This window comes from Squalius cephalus (genome assembly GCF_949319135.1).
Source record: "Squalius cephalus genome assembly, chromosome: 15".
In the NCBI taxonomy this organism is placed as follows: domain Eukaryota; kingdom Metazoa; phylum Chordata; class Actinopteri; order Cypriniformes; family Leuciscidae; genus Squalius; species Squalius cephalus.
The window spans coordinates 32,629,774-32,644,109 of record NC_137136.1 but is presented as its reverse complement, the minus strand read 5'-3'; the positions used below and the strand labels follow the sequence as shown (position 1 = coordinate 32,644,109).

Below are 14,336 nucleotides of genomic sequence, written 5' to 3'. Positions count from 1 at the left end.
CTGAGGCCTGGGGAATGGAGACTTTACCTAGAATTAGTGGTGCAAATCTGGCAGAGGTTCAGCAAAATGGATGTAGATCTGGTCGCCTCCGAGGAATCAACCCACTGTCTTCTATGGTTCTCCCTCATACCTTCAGCTCCATTAGGGTTGGATGCTATGGTACAGGCGTGGCCGAATCTACGTCTGTACACCTTTCCCCCGAAGCCAGAGTTTGTGAGGACAGAGCTTGCCTGTTACTAGTTGTTCTGTTCTGGTCAGCCAGAGTATGGTTCTTAGACCTAATATATCTCCTGGAAGGCTCTCTGTGGGAGATTCCAACCAGGAGGGACCTTCTCTCCCAGGCTCAGGGCACAATCTTTCATTCCAGGCTCAAGATATGGAAGCTGTGGGTTTGGTCCCTGAAGGCTACCAGCTCTTAGATTTAGGTATCTCAACAGAGGTTGTTGAGACAGACCATTCTGAATGCTAGAGCTCCGTCCACTAGGAAACTGTATGCCCTGAAGTGGTCTCTTCGAGTCATGCAAAAGGCGCAAATCTAACTCAGTCGATTGCCCAGTTCAGTGGTGCAGTGCTGGAGTTTTTACTGAAGTGCCTTTTAGGATGGTTTATCCTCTGCTATGCTTAATGTGCACACGGCTGCTACATCTGCTGTGAGGAGGCATCCCCTGATATGTTGCTTTCTTCATGGTGCCAGATGTCTGAGGCCTATCTGCAGACTGCGAGTTCCTTCCCGGGATCTTTCAATAGTCCTGGAAGGGTTATCAGAGGCCCCATTGGAGTCACTGGAGTCAGCATCAGAGAAGTTTCTGACTCTCAAGGAGGCTCTGTTATTAGAATAAACTTCATTAAAAAGGGTAGGACATTTGCAGGCCTTGTCAGTTGCCTCATCCTGTCTAGACTTTGCCCCTGGACTAGTTTAGGTCATATTGCTCCCGAAGCTTGGATACGTTCCAAAGGTGCCATTTTCGACAGTCCATCTGGTCGTCCTTCTAGCCTTTTCTTCCCTGCCTTTTGAATTGCCGGAGCAAGAGACGCTTCACATTTTGTGTCCAGTCAGAGCACTGAGGATTTACGTTGACCACTCAGGTTTGTGGCATAAATCCTATCAGTTGCTTTGAATGCCGTGGCAGAGGTTCTCCCATCTCTGAGCAGATTGGATTGTTGCTGCTTTTGATTTTGCCTATGAGGCATGCAGTATGGCTTCGCCTCTAGGTTTCAGGGCTCATTCTACTTGGAGTGGCGCCTCTAATGTGCTAGCTAAAGGTGCGTCATTGCAAGATGTTTGTGGTGTGGCAGTCTGGTCCTCCCCGCACACATTCATAAAGTTTTACAGTCTGCATATGGACTCAAACCCAAGAACTCATGTCTGTTGTGTTAATTTCTCTGTATCAATTCTCATTGCTTTGAGGCGCACAGTATGCTTCGCTTCAAAGTATTTATTCCATTTTTGGATTACAGCTTTACAGGTACACTCTTTTTTTTTTTTCATGATTGTTTGTTGCGGCAGTTTGTTCCTTTTCGCACCCATTCTTAAGTTGTTTCAGCATGAATGGAAGAACGTTTGTTCATTCATGTTTGTTTAAGTTCAGAGAATGTTTCCTGTTAGCTGTGGTAGACCAGACCTAATGTCCATACTGGTCTATATTGGTGCTGGTTAGTGCTGGTTTGATGCTGGTGGCTGATTTGGAAAGCAAGAGGTGTCATTTAAATAGTTCTGCTCACATATGCAGCACATGGGAAACTGAACTCAGACTGATTTGATTTCAGTGGTTAGATTGGTAACACTTAATAAGGTTTCATTTGTTATCATTAGTTAACTACATTAGTTAACATGAATTAACAATGAAAAATGATTCTACATCGTATTCATTTTTCCAATTTTAACATTTTAAAATATTTTATTTCAGGTAACACTTTATTTTGACTAACTATGAGTAACTTTGTAACTAAATGTCAACTTATTCAACTAACCCTATCTACTATTACTCTGAGAATTAGTTCACATGTACATTAGTGGCTAAAAGTGCTGTCCGGAGAGGATATTTGTTTTTAATGACCCTACAATTTCGATTAAACCATCAAAATATGAGGAAAACTGTATATTTTCAATATTTTAAATATGAGGGAAGAACAAAGCACTAAACTTGGTTAAGGTATTTATCTGACTAAATTATTTGGAATTTTTATTTTACTTTTTATTTATGCAAAACAAAAAGCATAGAAAAACAAAAAGCTCACAGAAAAAACAACAACAACAACAACAACAACAACAACAACAACAAAAAAAACATTTATTGACTGCATGACAGCCTGGCCCAAAACTATTACTGCACAAATTGGCATGACAATAACATTGGCATGTTATAACAAATAAAACAATTGTCTCCAAGAACAACTACACAATATGCTTAAAAAAATCTATAACACATTTTCAATAATCTTAGAATAGAGGGTGAAGATGTCAATTTTCCTAGGATGGACATGACTTTTGGCCACTACTGTAGTTACTAAAAGTAAAGTTAATAAAGTTACTTATAGTTAGTAGAATATCTAAAGTGGACTATCGAAATAAAATGTAACCCGTTTTTAAACTCAAAAGTTGTATTTGTTAACATTAGTTAATACACTGTAAACAAACAATGAACAATTATATTTGTAATTAAATTAACAAAGATTATTAAATGCTTTAAAAATAACAAATCAACCTTATTGTAAATTGTTACCGATTAGTAAATAGATAGGTATGGGCTTAGGTTCCTCAAGTGTTAACATGGTGGTTGTCTTAATGGTGTAGTCCCCCCAAAAATAAAACTTATGTCATAGTCACCATCACGTTGTTTCAACCCTTGTTCTAAACCTGTACAAACAGTTTTTCTGCAATAACCGAGAGAAAATAGTTTGAAGAATGTTAGGGTCCAAACAACATTTTGCCCATTGGACAAAAAAACCCCAACAACCTCACCCTGACACTGAGACATTCTTCAATATAGCTTCAATTGCATTCCACAAAACAAAGAAATGCATACAAGTTTGGAATAAAGAGATTTTAGCATGAGTGTTCAGGAGCATCTAAAGCATTTTCTATTGCAGAGCCAGTTTTTCTGGCTCATAACAGCTTTTTCTTAAGTGGAAATGCATGCAACAGTTCCCAACTGAGCACCGGCTTTGTGAAAATTGGACTAATGACTGCAGCACATCGCCTTTTTTCCCAGAGGGATTGATACAGACCACCCCATCTTCTCACTTAGCCTCGAGTATGTGCTATAAATACATCCTCACCCTTCTTCAACTGTGTTTGTCCTCATTCCTCCCACGCTTTAGGCTGTATACGATATGACCGTATATGTTGTGCGAGGGTAACGGGGGTCCAGAGTCTGGCCCCGTCGCCAGGCAGACCGGCGCTGCAGGGATTGAATATCCACAGATCTCTCTCTATCATGACATCTTCAAGACGCCTGTCAAACTCAAGGGAAGGGTTGAGTGGAGGAACACTTTGTACTCGGATTCTGTGTGATGCTTCACTCGGACTGCCTTCGTGCCCCTTTTCAATGCTAACACAAAGAGTTACTAATCCACAGCTCAAAGGAACAGGCTTTCCTGTGTAATTACAGATGCAATACAAGCCTCTGTCTGCAGGGCAATTAGTGTTGACACACATGAGACAGGCCAAGAGCACTAGAGACAGATGTCAAGACGGCATCAAAGGAATTCTTTGCATTTTTCATACAAACATTTGAGACAAGAGGAACGTTGCTTTCCTATCATTTTTTTTTTCTTTTCTCTCTGCATGAATGGACACACAAACAGCCTTTGACAAGTAGTCCCAAAATTCCTCTGTGTGCTAATGGGGTCCCTGCATGGTTTAGTGCTGACATCACCGCTGCAAATGCTTCTCACTAATTTCATATTGTTGTGTGCAGCCAGCTGTGGCTGAATCACTGAATCCCCAAAACATTCAGATCCCAAGGGACAGGAGACCTTTTCACCTCGAACCTCTCCTACTGCATTACAAGAGCTGTGTGTGTGTGTGTGTGTGCACGTGAACACTTGATAGAATGAAAGCAGAGAGTAAGTAGTCGATGAGAGAAACTGAGAAGTGATAAAAGGAAAAAGTGTTTTTGTTTTCTACAAGAGAGTGTGAGAACAAAGTAAAATTATGAACCTGTGCATAGTTCAATTTATAAAGTAATATGCCAGTCATTTGTGTATTTGCAACTATATTCCCGTGTGGAAAATAAGTACACTTTAGCATACTTTTAAAAAGAGTACTTATTAGAGAAATAATATTCATTAAAATAATATACTTTAGTGTTTCCTGAATGTACAGGCTTTGAACAATTAATTGCATGTTATTTACAATTAAATGAAAATGTATATAAAATCCAATTAGCTGACATTTAGAGTGCTTTTTTACCCACTTAAGTATCACTTAAGTATGACTTAAGTACATATTTATATATTAACTTTAAATGGAACAACAAAATGCAGTTAAAATTATAATCAAGTACTTTACATGTGATTTTAGTCAATGCTATAGTGCACTTTTAAGCATGACAAAGCATTGTTAATGATTGAAACGTAACGATTTAAAATGTACTGGATGGTAAAACTTTTAATTTGACATGATTATAAAGTGCACTAAAATGTGTTCAAAAACACATCATGAAAGTGTACTCTAAGTACACTTAAGTGACCTTTTATTTCATTAATATTATCTGCAAGTACAGTTTTTAAAAAATATACTTTTAAGATTTGAAGCAGACTAAAAGTGCACATTCAAATACAACTGAGCTCCCTTTTGGGTTTGCATGGAGAAACAGTTTGAAGAGAATCCTGCTGAGCAAGTTGTCAACACATTTATATCTAGCTACCTGAATAAAAACAACCTGGTTTAATAGCACATACATTTGAAAGAATTGAGAAATTAGATTTGTGGCCTTTAATAACGTCTGTACAACAGTACCGTGCACTTGCACATCGTCAGCGAACCATTTCTATCTCCATTTGCGTCCTAGCATAAAGTATGTTTTGGCTTTAGGCCTACTTATTTAGCTTGGTCAATTTAAGTTTGCTTCAAAAGAATGGAAAATCTTGGTTTATGCTTCTTTATGCCAGGTTATCTTGAAAAATCCAGCTAACTGAGTAAGCCACATTTAAAGAAAGGGACATTGAACTAAAGATTCATGTGAGAGTCCAAAACAAACACAAAGCCATAGCTGAGCTAGTTCTGTGTGTTTGCACACCCTGTTGGGATGAGTGAAAGTCAGCTTATTAGCAAACAAAATGTATTGCATGAGGAATCGATATGTCCTTGATCTTTTGAAATAACTTCATTGTAGTATAACACATGTTGACTTTCAGAACCAAAAATATCCCCCCTAATCTAGGAAGGGCATTTATTGAAAATAATCAGCAAAAACAGCTTGTCCCAAACCTTTTGCCATCATTAATCTGTAGTAGAAAGTGGAAAAGGATTAGAAAAGGACCTTAAACTGGGACTGTAATGGGACTTGAAGGACTGATTGTTTTATGAATTTGTCATTATGTAATGCAGCTTTAAAAATGTACTAAAAACTGTGTTTTTTCGCGTACAGACGACAATGCTGTCAAAATGATGCCCGTTCACATGTGTCCACGAAAACGACTAAAAACGCTGTATTCTGCTGCCAGGTCAGTAATTGGCGACTTAACTTTGTAAAGAAACACTATGCGCCTATAGACTGAACACATAATATGTCCACACGTCACAGTTTTTCGTGTTTTTGTAGTTTACATGGTGAAGAAAATGATATAGTTTTCCAAATCTTGCACTTTGAATCCCGATTTCAAAAGTTTGCATTTTCAGGTCCTCAAAACGCTGTTGTCGTGTAAATGACCGGCCAAAAGTAGTACATGCCAAGCTATTGACCTTTACAATAAGGTTTGCTAGTTAACATTAGTTAGCAACATTAGTTAACATGAACTAATAATGAACTGCACGTATAACTTTGTTAATGTTAATTTCAACATTTACTAATACTTTATTAAAATCTTGTTAATGTTAGTTAATGCATTGTGAACTAACATGAACAGCTGTATTTTTAACAATAACGTTAACAAAGATGAACAAATACAGTAACAAATGGATTGCTCATGGTAAGTTCATGTTAGTTATTTATTCATTAACTACTGTTAACTAATGAACCTTATTCATTAGTGCTACCAGAAAAACTGTCTAAGTTTAGGAGACATGTTTCACAGTGCCCCCGCTCTATTCCCGGGGCTGACGGACACGAGTTATGTGCTCTCGAGGGAGCTGATTGCCCTCACTGTGAGTGTTTTACAGTCAGGAAGCTCCACTCCTGCCTCGCCCTCTTTGATGATAAAGGGAATTTTATATCTGCACCCGTGGTTTGTGTCCCACATCTGCCGATGCAGCGCGTCGACTTCCATCATGGAGCTCACAGATGGCGCTGTTACAGGAGCGTGAGACGGGCGCTGCCCTTTCTCTCGCTTTATCTACAGACTCCGTGGGTCCCACCCAGGAGTTGGAAGCTCGCTCTGCTCTCAGGGGGGTCTAGATTCAAGGAACTAGACATAGAGGGAGGTTTATGAGTCAAGTGCGACCAGCGGGCAGTTGTCATCTGGGTTCACTGTACATAAGTCTATGCCTGAGGTAGAAAAGATGCTTGCGGGCTATCTCTCTCCCGCATCTGCTTTGTCGTTAAAGAGGCCGGCTTTGAGGGCAAGACTGTAGAGTCACATCGTCTTTAGTTGGCAAGACTTATAAGGCAGCAGGTCAGATTGGTGGGTCCCTGCACACCATGGCAGAGTTACAGGCTTACCAGGCTGACCTGCTCAGAGAACTCGACACAGACTCCGCAATGCAACACATTTGTCTCTCCGCGCCAATAAGCAGATCTCTGGTGTTATCATGTGTTGGTGTGGAAGGACAAGTGTGTAGTCGCCTATATAAACCACCAGGGTGGCTTGCCTTTTTTGTGCCCCCTGTTCAGACTGGCACAGCAGATCCTGCTCTGTGCGGATGGCAAACTGCTCTCCCTGAGGGTAGTTTACATCCCGGGACACCTCTATTTTGGGAGCAGACGACCTGTCGAGGCAGGGGCTGAGGCCCGGGGATTGGCAACTCCACCCTTAAACAGTGGAGCCCATATTGCAGAAGTTTGGCCAGGCAGAAGTGGACTTGTTTACCTCAGAGGAGTCAACCCACTGTCTACTTTGGTTCTCTCTCCATCCTCCAGCTACTCTGGGATTGGATGCTATGGATGCCTTTCCTCCGACTGCTCTGCTCCCGGGAGTTTTGGTGAGGGTCTGTCAGAAAGAGTTGCGGTTGACTCTGCTAGCCGCATTCCGGCAGGCATGTATGAGTATGGTTTGCAGACCTGGTGTCTCTCCTGGAAGGCTCTCCATGGGAACTTGGTTATATACATAACCCAGAGATGTTCTGTTTCCTTGTTTTCATTTGTTGCCATAGTTGTTAATTGTTTAATTAAGTTGTAATGCCTGTTTCTTGCTTTTGATTGATCTGAGTTTGTATATATAGCCCTGATTTTCAGTTGTTCAATCTTGTCTATACTGTGGTTGTTCAGTTTTCTCTGTTTTTATTCCCAGATTTCTTGAAAAGTGTAATTGAGTGTATTCTGCTTTTTAAAATGAAAGAAATTAATTTTAAATTGAATTTGAAATTAGTGCTTGTAAATAAATCCTTTATTTACATGTTTGCGGCCCATTGTGTGACAATTAACCTCTTTAATTATTTATACTCTGTCTATCAAGTCAATAAGAGTTACCATCAAGGTTTTCTAAAAAATCAAACACTTTCTAAATAAACCACAAGTTTGTTTTTCTTAAAAGTAATCCATAAGGTAAGACATGAAATCATATCTTATATCCATTGAGAATTTTTTTTTTTTTTCAAGAGCAGGTAATTGCAAGGATTTGATTTGATTAGATATATAAATCTTTTCAAATAATCTTATTATCAGTATTTTTACCCAGAAATATTCCCACACAAATTTCGCAATCTAATTTTCATAATTGTGTCCCATGTCAGAGTTTGCACTGCTGTGTTTAATTATGAAAGACTCTTGTGAAGTACCAAGATGGCATCCGACTGGAAACGCCAGTCCCAAGAACTCGGTAAAAACCAGCAATTTTCACACAGCCTATATGTCTGACATCATCCGTTTGCAGAGCATTTATCTGTAGAATGTTGAGTCATAATCAATCCAAACCTAATTCCAGATTGACAGTCTCCAGAGCTTTCTGCTGCTCGAGTCCCACTCCTAAATAAGGAACCACAAACTCTCGGCTAATGAGCCTGGCAAGCCTCCAGAGTTTAAGGGCCATTGGGAGGAAATACAGTATCAGAGCATCGTCAGAATAATCTCAAGGGTTTGTACTGTAGTTTATGTCAACTTGCCCACACAGTATGCAAGCTAAACAAACAAATGGAATAAATGGAGATTAAATGTTTAGGGTTTCATCATAAGGCAGTGTAATGTCGTCTGTTTATGTTAGCAGAGGATTGTTAAAGAAAATAAAACTTATTTTTTGGGGACCATAAAGATAGTTTGAATACAGTATATATTAAAAAAAATCTTGATGGCCCTAAAATTTTTTGTATTTTCTGTATTTAACTCGTCTGACAAGACAATTTAAGAAAAAATATAATACACACAAGAGCACACACACCATCCCTTGTCACTTAAATAATTTATTTACCACTAGAGCACCACAACAGTAATGTGTTACAATACATCATAGTGGGTCAACAATATCGACATCATCATCATCATCATAGACAACAATAACAATAAACAGCTCTAGTGTGACAATGCTGGTGTCTCCTTCTGCTTCCTGTGTCTGCAGGAAATCCACTGGCATTCTTGCCCTAATACAAATAAAATAAGTGTCACCTAAAAATCCTGGGCATGAGTCAACGTTTCTCTTTTAAACTGATCTGGCACCAGCTTCTCTAATTCTGGTTAAGATAAGGACTTAAAAGGTGAACCTCAACTTGGAAGCTACTCACATCATCAGCTCATGTTATGTGGGTGAAGCTATAACTACGAATAAAAAACCAGCAAACAATAGTTACAAATAATAATAATAAAAAAAAAAAAATTGTAGAAATAAAATAGTCAGTGCAATTCTTCATAACAAATGATCACTTTCTCTGAGAGAAAACAAAATCACAAATTCAGGAAGACACTTTGAGATGTGTATAAAACATTTCTCCATGAAAACGTTTTGGGCGTCGACGTCAGCGTCCGCGGCTGCTGCAGTGCATTTGTCAAGCTGGCCTCTGCACAACATGTTCACAAGGATGAACTGGGGTTACTGTCTCTCACTTACATGACCTGTCCATTACATGTCTGCTGCTCACATCCTTCATCCTTTCATCAAAATCTGACTTTACTGACACAACTCTTCTCACATCAATAGCTGCATTTACATGCGAGCCATGACTTCTCACGTCTTCCGAACTGGTCAATATTTACATGTCGTTAAGGCAAAACATTGCAACTTTACTTGGGGTAAGTCTAGTCACGTGAAGTTTTGTTTGGAATATATGTAACACACACGAATATGTGGATTGGATTCCAACTCTTAGGGAACTTTTAGAATATGAAATCGGATTTGATCCATTCGACTGATGAAAATTAGTGCATGTAAACATACCTATTTCATTACTAGACATCACTTCCTTTCAACACTGCTGAGTTGCTGACCTCATAGCTGCACTCACTCTGTAATAAGGGGCCAAGGGGTGAATTCACGAAGTTGCCGTATTTCTCAGCGCAAAACCAGCGTTTTATTCACTAACCACCCGTATTCCAGTTTGACCAGGCACTATATGCTCTGGTATAGCTCTGCGTGGTGAGTATCAAAAAGTCATGGTCATTCTTTTCAGAAACGCCATCTTTTTGCATAAACTTCTAGTCACTTTTCTCTTTCAGATCAATAACTCTCATGTTGGAACAACAATTTGAAGATAATCTTGCTTGGCACTGTCAACATGTTTATATCTAGCTATCTGCATGATAAAACATTTGGCTTAATGGCACAGACATTTGATGGAAAATCTATTTGTTGCTGCCACAATAATGCAAGAATGTAGAGTGTGCAATGGTTTTGCTTGCATTCATGACTGCAGTTGTGTAGAGAATGTTTCTGACCTAAATGACTGTTCGCAATGGAACAAAACGTCTTTGGCTGCTTGGAGCAACATGACTTGTTGGTCTTGGCCTTTTTTACACCATGTAAGGTGGTAAAACTATGTCTTTCTGAGGCGTGCATTAACTTTAAAAATATTTCATCTGTCAGTCGCCAACTCTACCCCCTTGCAAAAACAGTTTATTCGCGCCAGACATGGAGTTCATTTGTGGCAGCAACACAGTTTGAGACAAATGCTTTTCAGAAATTTCCAGCTCTTCACCAGTTTTGGTGACCAATATCATGGGTTTTAAATATGATCAAATAGTCAAGCAAACAATATCTGAATTTAGGGGAAACAAAACAACAATGACAAAAAAAAAACAAAAAAAAAAAAACAGAAAGAAGTGTTTGTTTGAAATAAATGGAACAAGGGATTTTTCTTCCGCTTGCTTCACATATAGACACCTATAACAAACTTCCAGTGTTTGCCAAACTCACATCCATAGAGTGATGGGCGGGTGATGTGACACATGCCAACAGGGCTGTTTCCAGCACAAGCTCACACATCCACACGCCATTCAGATGTGTGTTTTTACGTATCATCTTGGTTTTGGAGAGTTTTTAATGGTCTGTACTTCTTGTAGGAACTATTCTGTAGGAATTACTCTGCTGTACCTTGACACCCTGTCCAGCATGTTTGTGATTGGGTTTAAATTATTGTGTGTTTGTTTGTGTGGATGTGTGTTCTTGGAAATTGAGTTAATCGGTTCCTAGCTGCACTTGCAGGACTTGACAATCATGTTGGAGAGCTGCTCAATTTTGGGGGTTTTGCCGATGTAGTAAAGGATTGTGAGGGGTTCCAGATCCTGAGACACACAGCAAGGAGATGCAGACGCTTCTGGATTAATGGTGTTATAGAGGCCAAGGATCTGAAACAGGACATAAAATGCAGTTATTCAGACTATTTATAATTCATCTGTTGTCTTCAGCACCTAGTAGCTTTACATCTAGAATCATTCCAGCTCATCCCAACCAGACACAGGTAATAAGTTTTCGTCCTAACCAGTCGCTGAGTTGCAAAAGCAGCTGAAACATGTCTTACATTGCTGTGTTGAGTGTCCGAGCTCCACAGATACGGACAGGCTCCTGCACAGAAGTTGGCGTTATAACCTTTCGGTTCGTGGATCCACCTCCAGCCCAGATCCTTCTTGAAGTCGATGTAGAGAGAGCGTAAACAGCAGTTGTCCTGCACATTTCTGTGGTATGATAAACAGAGCTGATGTTTAACCCAATGGCTTGAGGGCCAGAGAAGTTTGGCATGGAAAAATGGTTTGCTACACTTTGATATTACATGCACATAAAACTCCATATTTTTTTAAATATAAATAATTAACTATAAGCTTAAAATGAGTAAAGAAAAAACTATTTTTGACAGAAATAATGGCAATAACCTTCTCTATAGCAACATGACTAGTTTTACATCAACAGATTTTCTACCATTGAATCCCACAGCAAATTTAGCTTTCTGTTCTACAAATGCAATTGTAGCACATGTACAATAGTGGTATGCTAAATGTTCAGCATTGAGAATAAAATGAAGCAAGTGAAGCCTTTAAATTTCATTTCAGTTCTTGAACCTAAATTTAGCATGGAATTAGATTTAAAGAAAATCATATAACTCTAAATATAGTTTTTTAATAATACATTTAATATTTTTACCCATAAACATTTTCATACACACAACGTACAGTAGAGTAGTGGCCGGGAAAATTGACGACATCACCCTTCATTCAAATATTCTTAAAAATGTGTTAAAGTTTTTGTGAGCAAATTGCATAGTTGTGCTTGGAGTCGATTGTTTTATTTGTGATAACGCAATGAAACATGACAAATTGTGCTGACGTAATTTTTGGTCATGCTGTCATACAAAGAAATGATGAACACATGCAAAAACAAGAGAGAACCAACCAAATATTAATAACTGATTATGTTGTAGTCAGTGTGTGCTTTTTCCTGTGAGCTTTTTGTTTTTCTATGCTTTTTTTTGCATAGTAAAATTTAAAAAAATTAGCTGCAAGTTTGCCTTTTTTTTTCAAATAATTTTGTCAGATAAATACCTTAACCAAGTTTAATATTTGGTTCTTCCCTCATATTTAACATATTTAAAACATATTGCAAAACGAGTATTGGATTAATGTAACATCACTTTGGCTAATTCAATTCTAATTCATTTATACACATTTACAATATTGATGACTCACCCTGCACTATACAGTTTTCTGACCAATCAAATGCTTTCTAGAATGAGAATGCTCCTCCCTCTAATATAACCCACAACTGACTAGAAAGAAGCAAATAATGGTTCACAGCTGTGATGTGATCAATGTCTACTGGCTATAAAAAAAAAAAAGGAAAAAAGAGGAAAAGAATGAGTCCTTGGAGACGTCCCACCCAAACCCTCTATTCCGAAATTTGTCAACACAGGGGGAAAAAAAAACACACGGTTCTTTCGTGTGATTTCTTAAAACACTGATAATCAGATCAGTCCACTTTTTCATTTTAATGTCGATTTTTCTCTTTAGGATTTGGACAGAAATGTCTGATATTTTCTCAGCTTGTTAATACTGGATGTTATCTTGGATATGTCAGGAAGTATAAAATTAACAGCACATTGTTATATGATCGTGTCAGCAATGGGTTGGACGAGAGAGAGTACAGATGATTTTTATTAAAAGACAATCGAGTCATATTAGCTTTAATCTAACAGTGAAAAGTTTTCCAGTTCATTGATTAAGTTCAGTCCACATTGATAGGTGGTCCAGTCTGCTTTGATATATGGCTCATCGATTGCATAATCCTGGACTGACATCTGGCTGTTTTTAACTAATGACAGATGAGGATCTATACAGACACCAGAAGTGCAGTTTTAAACATTATGTTGTGGTTCAAATACAGACTGTGGGAAAAGGTCCTACCTGGAGCAAAAGGCTGCGTCCAGAGCTCGCTTCTGTCGGTGGCTCTTGTGTTGGGACTCCAGACGGTACGATGGAAGCAACATCAGCAGCAGGTGTGGAGACTGGCCACTGTGACGGCGCTTTTTAAACATCTTCAGATCCCCTCCGTGCACAAAGCTGTCATCTATACCTGTGAACCAGAAATTTAACAAATCATACAGGGCATTCCTGTTGAGAATGGTGTGGAGAAGGTCATGGGTTCCATTCCCAGGGAATGCATGAACTAGAACATTGCATACACTGAAAAAAAATCAAAGGACTGAGTCATTCATTTAAAGTGCATTTGTATACTGGTCTAATTTAAAGTCATGGTTTCCGGTTTAAACCTGTTTTGTTAATGCACTCCATAGAAAAAAAATAAAGAAACAAATTATTGGAAATTTAAAAAAAATTATGTTGTATTTTATTTGTTAGTATGATGAATTCATCAAAAAGACATCACCATTAAGGTCTTTTGAAGTTGTCTTTATTTATACTATAGTAAACTAAATGAATCATTGACTAAAAACATGTTTTTTATCCAAAGTGAAAATTTTACTTTCATGCTATAGCTATAGCCTTTGTTTAGGGTAAAATTAAGTGGCAAAAAGCCCCAAAATATATTATATCAATCTATATTAAGTGTGTTTTTGGCTTGTGTCTTTGCAGAAATAAATATTTTTGAACTTATAAAATAAAATTTAAGATTTTAACAAACCATACATATATATATATATATTTTTTAACAAATTAAGAGTATATATATATATATATATATATATATATATTTTTTTTTTTTTTAAATAAAAGTGTAATTGTTTTTTCAGTGTACCTTGAAAACAATGCAAGTCGCTTTGGATAAAATCTGCCAAATCAGATTTGCCAAATGCATAAATTATTGCCAAAACAATTAACCATGAGAGGCGACAGTGATTTTACTAGGAGTCGCATAATTAAAATTCATAGAAAAAACATAAAACTGCTGTAAGTGTAATTTTTAATCATACATGTTTCAGTATGCTTTAATGCACACAACATATGGAGTATTTCAGGAACATTAGATGATATTAATAATCATTAACAGGTGCATTAATACCCCTTAAACTGTGATCTGACTAATTTGTAACTTTTTGGGTTGATGAAATATTGCTTGAAAGCACTGTCAAACCATACACTTTTTAA

At 37.9% G+C, this 14,336-nt stretch overlaps 1 protein-coding gene across 1 annotated transcript in view; it reads right to left on the bottom strand.

Annotated features, from left to right (window-relative positions):
* Positions 1-8,696: 8,696 nt before the first annotated feature.
* tgfb2 (transforming growth factor, beta 2) overlaps positions 8,697-14,336 on the bottom strand; it is a 39,051-nt gene continuing 33,411 nt past the window's right edge. Inside the window, exons 5-7 of the mRNA XM_079894238.1 lie at positions 13,137-13,305; positions 11,264-11,417; positions 8,697-11,090 (exon numbers count right to left, since the gene is read on the bottom strand). Of these exons, the coding sequence (XP_079750364.1) occupies positions 10,932-11,090; positions 11,264-11,417; positions 13,137-13,305 (482 nt within the window). The 3' untranslated portion in view covers positions 8,697-10,931. The remainder of the gene's footprint in view (positions 11,091-11,263; positions 11,418-13,136; positions 13,306-14,336) is intronic.